This window comes from Mustela putorius, unplaced genomic scaffold (genome assembly GCF_011764305.1).
Source record: "Mustela putorius furo isolate JIRA1106 unplaced genomic scaffold, ASM1176430v1.1 tig00537350_pilon_pilon_pilon, whole genome shotgun sequence".
NCBI lineage: Eukaryota > Metazoa > Chordata > Mammalia > Carnivora > Mustelidae > Mustela > Mustela putorius.
The window spans coordinates 18,528,780-18,540,832 of NW_025422471.1; the positions used below are offsets into that span (position 1 = coordinate 18,528,780).

General features: G+C 34.6%; 1 protein-coding gene across 3 annotated transcripts in view; it reads left to right on the top strand.

Annotated features, from left to right (window-relative positions):
• EDIL3 (EGF like repeats and discoidin domains 3) overlaps positions 1–12,053 on the top strand; it is a 404,801-nt gene that overhangs the window by 142,958 nt on the left and 249,790 nt on the right. For 2 of the 3 annotated variants that reach the window (XM_045074412.1, XM_004759121.3), the window contains exon 3: positions 2,889–2,918. The exons of the other annotated variant lie outside the window; for it this stretch is intronic. In XM_045074412.1, the coding sequence (XP_044930347.1) occupies positions 2,889–2,918 (30 nt within the window). The remainder of the gene's footprint in view (positions 1–2,888; positions 2,919–12,053) is intronic. 3 annotated transcript variants of the gene reach the window in all.

Consider the following 12,053-nt stretch of genomic DNA (forward strand, 5'->3'; position numbering starts at 1 on the left):
ATCTCAGCATTTCTAATCTTTCACTCCTTAGGCGTCACATGCTTAGGTTAATTTAACTATATACTCCAGATCTCACCTGCCTGTGTCTATCCCTGGATTGCAGGGATCTTATGAAGTTTCCTGGTCCTTACATCCAGTTTTTTCCCCCGTTATGTTTAAGTCCAAGTAACATTATCAGAGATCTAACCAGTCCTTACTCTAGGATTCTTTTCTCCTTTTTCCCTTTCTCTCTTAATGGATACTGAATCAACACTTTGGGAGACAGGAAGGCAGAGTGGAAAGAGTTTGGTTCGAAAGTCACATTGACATGAGCTCAAATTCAAATTGTCCTTAGACAAACTGCTCAGTCACTCTAACCCTCTGTATCTATCAAATATGAGTAATTTTCATCTCATCATAGCTTTTTATAAATTGAGTTCACACACATAAGGTGACCCCCCCACTTTGATTCTCCAGACTTTTACTAACAATGACTGTCTAAGTCTGCACTTCTACAAGGCTTTATGGTATTTTCCTAAAAGGGAATTCCTGGAAGCTACTGACAGTTTTCCTCTTCGAACATGTTATGATATATTTTGGACATAATAAAGCAGCAAATGGCTTTTTAAATATTTATGTTCTCCACACCATGCATGCCAACTGTGTTTGCTCTCTCCATTCCTTCGTGTGCCAAGGAGACAAGCCAAACAGCGTGAGACGAAAATACTGTCAGGACACAAAGTCAGCTTGTCTAAGGTGTCTCTGTGCAGATGTAACCTTAATGGGAAAGAGTAGAGACTGCTCCCTGGTTACACAGTGATACCTTGATTAACGAATCATCTGGGAACAAAGCTCCTTTATAAGCAGTTCAGCTGAGTAAATTTTTATTTTAAAACTTCATGAATCAAATGAAATAGCACCGGCTGGTGTCATATAACTCAACGGTCATATTCGGGGTAAGCTGCACTTGTGTACAGAACAGAAATACCTCCTCACAGAGTCTGTCTGTTAGTGTAAAGGCGAAGAGGTACATTTTAGGCCAAATTGTGAAGCAACTTCAGGTAAACTCTTTTTCACTCTTATAACCACCATGCTCAATCCCCTATATACGCATAGCAGATTATTACCCTTGGAGTCTGGCTGCTCTTAAAAACTTCTGTCTGTTAAAACAGGAATCAGTTAGAGTTCATGTTACCTTTGAGTTTGAGTTCATGTTACCATATATATATATATTTTTTTAATTTTTATTTTATATATATATATTTTTAATTTTTATTATATATATATATATATATATATATATATATATTATTCCTTTGATGGAGAGAGGCAATACAAGCAAGGGGAGTGGGAGAGGGAGAAGCAGGCTTCCTGCTGAGCAGGGAACCCAGTGTGGGGCTCCATCTCAGGACCATGGAATCATGACCTGAGCTGAAGGCAGAGGCTTAATGACTAAGCCACCCAGGTGCCCCCATGTTACCTTATTTGATGTTATTTAGTAATTTCTTGGGTCACCTAAATGGCTCAGTTGGTTAAGCCTGCCACTCTTGATTTCTGCTCAGGTCATGATATCAGGGTTGTGAGGTCAACCCCTGCATGGGGCTCCGTACTGGGCGTGGAGCCTACTTCAGATTCTCTCTCTCTCTGTGCACCCCCTGCTAATTTTTTTTTTTTTAATTCCTCCCTTTCAAGACAGGAATCAAAATGATTCACACTTTGAGTTATGGTTCATGTTACCTTATATTGATATCATCTAGTAATATCTCAATCCTGGCTACAAGTTAGTATTGTTGAAAGAGATTCTGACTTAACTGGTTTGAAGTGGAGCCCAGAGTTTGGTATTCTAATTTTTTTTTTAATTTATAATTTTTTATTTTTTACAAACATATATTTTTATCCCCAGGGGTACAGGTCTGTGAATCACCAGGTTTACACACTTCACAGCACTCACCAAAGCACATACCCTCCCCAATGTCAATTCACGGTTATGAACCACTGCTTTAGCATAAAGTTCTGTTTTACTATTGTGACCTCTGCTTTTATAATATCTGTGTTTATCCTTTGTGAGTTGTAGACCACGTCTGTCAAAACCCCTTGTATCAACCTTCAAAATGCAGGTTCTTGTGGCATCACCACGGTATCACCACTTCTGAATCTTAAAGTGTGTGGTACCTGTGAGCTGAGTGTGTTTGTGTGTAACCCCTATCTTATTTATAATGTCTACTTCATGGAATAAAATTTTCCCTATCAACAATACCTTTTGATTCCTCTTTGCTAATAGAAAATTCCCATGATGTGACAGTGGGGTATTCATATGTTCAATTTCTATTTATTTTAAAGATTTGATTTATTTATTTTACAGACAGAGATCACAAGTAGGCAGAGAGGCAGACAGAGAGGGGGGGGGAGCAGGCTTCCCTGCTGAACAGAAAGCCTGAGGTGGGACTCGATCCCAGGACCCTGGGATCATGACCTGAGCCGAAGGCAGAGGCTTAACCACTGAGCCACCCAGGTGCCCCTGTTCAATTTCTATTTTTAACAATATAATTCATAGGAATTATAATTTACATTCAAATTAAATAAGACCAGTCTTTTTTGCAAAAGGAAGGGAAAATCAGATTCAGACAAATGAAGGGTCTTTTCTAATACATAAGTATTTTAGAGTATAAAAGTATATAAATGTTAATTTAATGTAAATACCCATTAATTTGTCATTATCCAATTATCTAATGACAGATTTCTGTAATTTTACAACTTTGTAATTCACAAAATTACAAGTCAGGAGCTTGTAGTCATTGTTTGAAAATGCAGAATATATTTATGTTCAATTTTTCTTTTTTTCTCTCTCTCCCTCCCCACCCCCATCCATCCTCCCCGTCTCCACCGCACCCCTTTTCCTCTTATCATAGCATCAGATGAAGAAGAGCCAACTTCTGCAGGTAAAGTTCTTATGTTGCTAAGATTATTTCTATTTAATTTAGTGCCCTTGTTAATTGACCCTTCTTTACCCTTTGAAGTATATTTATTCAGGTTTCAACCAAAAAACTGGCATAGTTTTATTTACTGACTTTTTTTGTTTCTTGGACCCGGTATGCTGTCGCAGATTAAATGATGTTGGTTATAAGTTCTAAATAAAAAAAAAGAATTGAAAATCAACTACTACAGAGGAAAACACAATATAAAATATCACATCAACATTAAAGAATAAGGAAATGAGAAAATTAAAACATTAAGAAAAACCCAAAATAACAAAACGAGGAGGGAAAACTAAAATGATAAAATGCAGAAAATTAATAAAATGAGCAGAATGAAAAAAAAGGAAAATGATCAAATGAACTTCTGTGATAGAATATTGCATTATCAAATATATAACTGGCACTAAACATGCTACTCATTTACATTTAAGGTTAAAAATCATATTGTTGTCTCAAACATTCACTTTATTTAAAACAATTTTCACAGTTATAACTTAATGATGCTGAGACTTGGCAGCATAACTCTGCTGCTCATCCAGCTAACCAGCATTTATCAAACACAAGCTAAGGTTTGAACTAAGTACTATGAAGAATGCTAATGGTAGAGAAGGTATTGTATCTTCAACAATGGTTCTGGGACCATGGGATGGATCAAAAAGAAATGCCAGGAGCCTAAAGACCAGACACATTTCATAAGGATAAAGTGAGCGGCACAGTTGTTGAGGTTAGCAATAAATAAAAGGCCTGGGCAGACCAGCAACATCAGGAAAAAAGGAGTCAGGTCTTGAGATGTAGGGGTCAGAGGCTGATCTGAAGAGGAAAACCAGATCTCAGTACTAGATTCCTTCTTAGACAAGTAATTGAGGAAAGGAATTAGGTCTGAGCAACAGATCAGGAAATGGTCACTAAAACCAACGGACAAAAGGCAGTCTGATTTTGTAGGAAGGAGAGGGGAATCTAGTCCAGTTACTGGAACTTAGGTACAAGGCAGGGTCATTTCAATTCATATTTGAGCTGGTTCCAGACTTCCTGATTTCTACCCTCCTCCAAAAGTGGCCAGGTGGGGATTTTTACCTGGCGGAGTAAATTTGAAAGATCAAAAATTCAATGGAAGACAATGAAGTAGAGGTTTTACAGATATCTTTCGTAATAAATCCCAAGGATGCTTTATTGCATGATACTCATTATAATCCCTTTGGTAACAGAATCACAGAATCAGATAAACTCTCAATTATTTATTTTTATAATATCATTAGTTTGTAGTCTGATTCGGATGCTCAGGGTTCCCTGTTATTTTCTCCCAGTCTAGTCAATGTTGTGTAGCCCATTTTAGGAGCGATCTAATCACATGACTCTATAGCAAACTCCTCTGTTGCTATGACTCCTCTATTGCTATGACTCCTCTGTCTAGTTCCTGACTTCTTTTTGCCCTTACTTGAGGTGTTAGTGTTCACAGGGTTACCCAAAGACTCTGTGTTTCTCAACCTTAACTGAGTTTTCTCTTTGTAACAATTCTTACAAGCAAGATGCTTTTCTAGCCCAGGCTCATTCCTCTTCCATCTTATTTGTTCTGTTGCCTGCCAAACAGTTCTGGTACGATTGACAAAGAATTATTCTTTTTGCATGGGGAGGATTAATTTTAACCTAGTATAAATGATATTTAAGTATAATATAACTATTTCTTCGTGTGATTTTGTTATTTTTAAGTTATTTTAACAATTTATCTGCCTACTAAGAAAATCTTTTGGTAAATGCAACTGAGTATTTTTTTTCTCTAAGTATTTCTTTTTCTCCAGAATGATCTGAACATCATAAAGTTTAAATTCTAGTTTAAAAGTATTTTTGTTTTTAGATGTGACTGGGTGTTTTTGTTGTGATTTTAGCAGACTTTTAGAATAGAACAAATGTAATCTTAAGGAATATATTAAATAAAAGATTTCATGCACGGATTAGCACTGAGAAAATTTGTCATTTAGGAAAGCAGGCACTGCTTCTATATAAAACCTTCCAGTGGAAGTTAAGTGTTTTAATTTTATCAAAGTATATAATAAAAACAGTATTATTGTCCAGTATTAAGCCTTTTGACAAAATATTTATTATGAGATTTGTAAAAATTTGGTTTTACAATGGATATGAATAGTTGTAGAAAGTGGATTAGGATTATTGTAGTTCTTTTTGGTAACTTTTGCAACCAGTTTTCTCAACATTTTTCTTAAATGAATATTTATTATCTGTTTATGTTTCTTTTTCAGTAATAATTATCAAAAGATACCTTTTAGTTAAATATGTTATGCAGAATATATTTATTTCATATATGGTTAATAATTCTTAGTTTTTACTCTTATCTTCTTCCGTTAATAGAATTTATGTAGAATAATCTTCTTTAAGCTCAGACTCATTTTACAGTCTTTTATTTTTTTATTTCTTTCCTGGCTGTTTAAATCATCAGTGAAATGCAATCTTTTGTTTGCCCCCCAAGTTTTACCTGAATTTAACTTTTATATGTTTCTACATAATGTCTTCAGTATCTTAATCAGACTCAAATTCTTCCTTCAGATTTACAGCATAATTGGACAGTAACTTCTTCAAATACATACTTTAATTTCTTTAAATGAAATAATTTGGATGTTTCCATTAGGAGATCTGCTACTCCTCAAAATTGAATAGGAGAAAAAATAATAAAGCAAATGGGGGTGTTGTACGGTCCTGGTTATTTGTTATTAATATACAAATTATGAAATAAGAATGATTCCTCTAAGCAAATCTACACATGATTTATCAGTGCAGGTCCCTAGTAGATACTGAATGATACTATTTATTAAATGTTTGCAGTGTATGGATACTGTATAAGAAATCTAAGTTGTTTTTATCCTACAAGTACACAGAATTGGATTAATTATAATTCCACAATGTGACAAGTTCTCATTGTTCAGAACTGTTTCTTAAACAAATAATAAATAGGGTTCTATCTTGAATAACATGTAGTGTGAAAAAATCAGAATGATAGACAATATAACTCTGAGAAAATTAATGAGTTATTAGGTAGTGTTTTACTCATGTTACAATGCTACAAAATGATATAGGCCTTTCTCTTTACTAAAGAGCCTATTTGATTAGCCTTTTATTAGAATATTATGAATGCTATTATTCAAACAGATAACTGATCCCTCCAGTCTATTTCCATCTTACAATGTTTACAATATTTTTAAGCTTTATTCTGTATTTATTTATTTAAATATGCCTAATTTCTCTTATTTAAACTTCTAAATTGCCATGCAAAAAAGCAAGTGCTTAATAACTGCTTTTTTTTGGTGTTCTGTTGTGGAGGGGAAGCATAAAACATCACATCTGTGTTTCTCCTCTTGCGGATATGTCCTGTTACTGAATATGAGCATCTGCTTGTTAATCATTCGGCTCTGAAGGTTCTGATGGGATGCATTAGCCTAGGGGTGCTTGTTATGTAGCATCTGAGTTACTAGGGCAGTGTCACCTAACACCTGTTTCTGTAACTACTGAAAGCTCCTTTTTATTTATCTTAGTTGAATCTTATGCTCAGATATTTAAACATCTTATTTCATGGAGTATAAAAAGCACATCCATGAACAATACAAGAAATTTCTTCAAACTAGGTTATATCCCAATAATTACAAGCTAATGAGATTCATATTTTTAGAGTGGCCATTCAGACGCTGTACTTTCCAATGAATCACTGTTAGAGGTGATACACACAATCCAATTATGTTGCTGCTGCTCAGCTATGTTTTGGGAAGCTCTCTTTTGAAATTTCCTTCAGACTCTGTTTATGACATTGTAATATAAATTATTCCTTTATAGTCTCAGAACCATGCTATTATATTCCTCAGACTTTGGCCTAATAAATATGCCTTCAAAAACAAAGATTTGCAATTATTAAAAGTGTATAGTGTGCGTGTATCTGTGCATGTGAAATATAGATCAGCTTGTAACTTTGAAAAGAAATCAGTTTCTAACTTTTGAAAGGGGATACATGATATTTAGATTAAATTTCATAAAATAACACTTTTTAATAAAGTTAAGTCAGTGGTTGCTTCCCACTCAGTTGCACAAATTCAATTTTCATTTATCTTTTATTTAAATTTCATAATAGGGAGAGGCTTCATAAACTGATTATACCAGTACTTGTGTCTGTGTCCTTTAAAAAATTAAGACATTTGCATTAGAAAACTGACCTCTACAAATGAGCTAATCTATATAAAATTTAATTTATTAACCATAAGGTATATTTAATAAAGCTTATCCTCACATAAATTTCCTCATTCCTCTTAATTTATTTTGTCTTATTAGCTATTATTTTACCTCTCTAGAAATACCATTTATTCATTAAAGTGATGAAATCATTATAAGAATAACAACAGGGCCAGAAATGAAAAATGTTACTGAATGGGATCAAAGTTAGTTAAAAACTAGCTTGTCAATATTGTGGAGATCTTGTAGCTGTACAACAGGACAGTGGCTAAAATTAAAACCACTTACTGTTTTATTCCAATCACCGCAAAAACAAAGCTTGATTTTTTTTCTTCTATTCTTGCCTAAGGAGAGATTTTTAATTGTTTTGTTACTTTTTTAATATTAAAGAACTGGGTTTGGGCTTATATAAAAGTAGCTATTAATACGGAGCTAACAAATGACAAAAAATTATGATTAGAAAAAATGGAACTTTCAGGTGAATGTAAAAGAATCTTTTTAGAAATCAGCTATGTTAAAACACTAGTTTATGAGAGCCATACTGTTCTTTATGTTCATAAAGTCAAGATTTCATAGTTTACTTAAATGTTAAACTTATTCGAGAACTATCAATATCTGATCCCACTTGGGAGTGATGCTAGACATTGCTGCCTGGGTACAGTAGTTTATAATAAACTTACTGGGACCTCCCTGATGCCCATCAGAGATGCAGACAGTAGTGACTGGGCATACCAGGCATCATTATTTTCACTGATTACTTCCAAATCTTTTAGTATGTTTAATCTTTCAAAAGACCAGCTTGGCCATTGAGGAAGTACACACAACACCAATCATTTAACATATAATAGAACACTGACTAGCAGTAGTAAAGAATTGTAACTATAGTTTTACATATATAAATATATATTTGTGACCTTATAGATAAACCATGTGTGTGTATAAACATATGCATATGTGTATGTATGTGTGTGTCTATGTCTGTGTGTGTGTGTCTGTGTGTATGTATGTTTAAAACAAATGTTACATATTTCTGCAGCTAAACAAATACACAGAGTGATTAGATATTTTCCTCTAACTTTTAAAATATTTAATTTTGGCCCTACAAAACCTTCCCTTTGTTATAGTGAATTTTGTGATGTTCTTCACTATGCTATAGATTTCTTTTAGACTCGTTCCTGTTTTTTTATGAAATTTAATTCTGCATGGCTGACTTTGCTCAATTATTCTACAACCCATGCATTTTGAAAAGGAATAAAGCTTACCATATTATTCTCTAATGAACAAGAGCTGCTTTTGCATTCTGATCTTAGCACTTTATTTCCTTGGGGTCTGAAATAGAGCTTCACATCCTCATTTTTGTTCGCCTTGTATTTGTTACAAATTTTTTCCTTTTCTATATAGACATATTTTCCCTATAGTGCCTGGAGAAACTTTACTAATTATTTTATCAAGTATATTCTTGTTCATAAAGATATGCTAAGGAAGCTGAAATATTAAAAACTTACATATAAAAACCAGCACATTATTGCTATAGTCTCTAAAAACCAGAAGTTATTATCTGCAGCTTCTCAATGGAATGAGGAAGAAACCATTGCTTCTAAAGATTAGGTTTGTCCACTTTCCTGAGGCTTTAGTGAAAAGTGATGTGTGATAGTATATTGAACTGTAAGAAAAAAAAATAGTTATTTAAACCTCTGTTTTATGTAGATAATATTTTTTCATATTTTTCCTAAGATAAACTTCCCTGTAGTATAAGATCTTGTTACCAGTAGGGAATTTGGGAGGTTACCTACTCCATATCTTTCTCTTTTTTTTTTTTAATTTTTTATTTTTTATAAACATATATTTTTATCCCCAGGGGTGCAGGTCTGTGAATCACCAGGTTTACACACTTCACAGCACTCACCAAAGCACATACCCTCCCCAATGTCCATAACCCCACCCCTTTCTCCCAAACCCCCTCCCCCCAGCAACCCTCAGTTTGTTTTGTGAGATTAAGAGTCACTTATGGTTTGTCTCCCTCCCAATCCCATCTTGTTTCATTTATTCTTCTCCTACCCACTTAAGCCCCCATGTTGCATCACCACTTCCTCATATCAAGGAGATCATATGATAGTTGTCTTTGTCTGCTTGACATGATATGCTCTAGTTCCATCCATGTTGTCGCAAATGGCAAGATTCCATATCTTTCTCTTTAGACAAGTTTAAGCATTAAAGTATCACAAGAGGAAAAAAATATATTTGTACCTCTGTGAATATAGATATAGTTATATAATCTATCATCTTTCCCCAAAAAGTATAAATCTGAACTTGAAGTAAAGTTAAATATTTCCAAGAGATAGGGAATAATAAAAATCCCTCATAGTATAACTCGAAGTTATACTTCGAGTAGTATATGTTAATATATTTCTTCAGTAGTATATGTTAATATCTAGCAATGCATGCATTCTAAAAAGTTACTGTGTGACATGCTTTCATTCATACATCCATTCATACAACCATACATTCATTCATTCATTTATTTATTTTTGAGAGAGAGAGAGAGCAGGGCAGAGGGAGGCAGAGAACCTTAAGTAGACTCCACACCCAGTGCAGAGCCTAACAGGGGGCTTAATCTTCTGACCCTTAGATCATGAACTGAGCTGAAGTCAGAAGTTGGACCTCAACCAACTGAGCCACTCAGGTGCTCCTGTGTGACATGCTTTAGTTATAAAAGAAAAGTCAGTTTAGTATTGCTTGAATAATAAGAGATTTTATTGTCTCACAGAATTGATAATGAGTAACTCATTGATACCAAAAGTCTTTGTTTTGTTTTTCTTTCCCCATCTTTTTGTTCTGTCTTTGGTAGTACAAAATTTATTTTCACTTTCAGACTGGTTTCCCTCGTGGCAGTGATATGTCTGCCAAAAGCTACTATGGCTATGTGCACCTTTATCTGTGTCCAGAAAGAGCAAGAAAGCAAGCATCCTGAGATCCACTCTAATTGGACAGGCTTTGATTCCTTCTGCCATCCCTCTGAAACAGCCAGCTACTCAAGCACTTCCCCTGGAGCCTAAAGTTAGTTTCTGCTTTCTCTCGGGATCAGGAGCTAAGGGGCAGATACTTAAATAAGAATCGGGCTACTCTTTTGGAAGAGACAGGGGGAGATATATAGTAGGTCAATGATCAGTAAAGCTCATAAGTAGTTGTTATAACACCTCTTTGTCATTTTTTTTTAAAGATTTTATTTATTTATTTGACAGAGAGAGATCACAAGTAGGCAGAGAGGCAGGCAGAGAGAGAGAGAAGGAAGCAGGCTCCCTGCTGAGCAGAGAGCCCGATGCGGGACTCGATCCCAGGACCCTGAGATCATGACCTGAGCCGAAGGCAGCGGCTTAACCCACTGAGCCACCCAGGCGCCCCACCTCTTTGTCATTTTTAACTACTTTCTTAGTTCTACATTTTGGTGTGTTTTTCATATTATTTTATAAAAATTCTTAGGAGACTCTGGAAATCTGTTTGTTGAAAAATAACCTCAATACACATCTCAGTTATACTAAAGTCTGTACTCGTATTTGCAGTATTTTACATCATGACTTTTTAAAATCTCAACTTCACTATATACTTTTTCTCTCATGTGCTTAAAAATATTTTTATGCTTCCCAAAACTGCATATATATATTATCTTTATTGAGCTGGTCTTTGTTTTTTGCTTTAACGATCTGTTTCTACAGAAACTACAAAAAGTTTACTCAACTCTAGTTCTTATGTGCTACTAACTGTAATCTTCCTTTCCCACATTTCAAAAAAATGACAGTCATGTTAAATTTCATTGTCCAGAAATCCCCAAGAGTATTAAATACTGTCATTACTTAACCCAGGCTAATATTATCTTATTATAGATAAAGATTTTTTATCATGAACTTATAGCCAAAACATAAAGAATATTAGAAAATGGCTCTTCAAATTTAGTAAACTTTTTGAGCTTGGGAGAAAAAATGTGATTAATCGTTGCATGTATGTTGCTACAGTTTTAAAAATTCAACTTTTTGAAACTCACTTCCATCATAATGCTGAAAAAACTCCAGAGGTATAACTAAAATTTTGATTTAATGTAGAAATTTCATGTTATTTCATTTAATAATAGTTAGATTTTTGTGCTGTTGTCCTTTAGAATACTGGTAGAAAAACCAGAAATGAAACCCAAGTTAATGTTAAGCTCAAATACTGAAAAAGCATAAAATTAAAAACAAAATGGTCATAAAGGTATACAAATGGAAGTGGAGAGTGTATCAGTAAGGATTCTCCAGAGAAGGAGAACCATACAGGGGCACCTGGGTGGCTTAGTCAGTTAAGCATCTGACTCTTGATTCTGGCTCAGGTTAGAATCTCGGGGTTGTGAGATCAAGCCCCATGTCAGACTCCACGCTGAGTGTGGAGCCTGCTTAAAGACTGTCTCTCCCTCTCTCCTGCCTCTCCCCACCCAGTCCTGCTCACTCTCTCCCTCTCAGTCAATCAGTCAATAAACCATATGTATGTATGTGTATAAATACATAAAATATATAGATATATATGTAAAATACATATAATATATATTTAAATATATATTGCATTGTGTGTGTGTGTGTGTGTGTGTGTGTGTGTAATTTATTTTAAGGAATTGATTCATGTGATTGTAGGCTTTGGCAAGTCCCAAATGTGTAGGGCAAGCCAGATCAGCTGGAAATTCAGATAGGACTTTTTTTTAAACTAACATACAATGTATTATTTGCTTCAGGGGTACAGTCTGTGAATCATCAGTCTTACATGATTCATAGCACTTACCATAGCACATACCCTCCCCAATGTCCATCACCCAGCCACTCTATCCCTCCCCCCCCCCCCAACCAAAGCAAC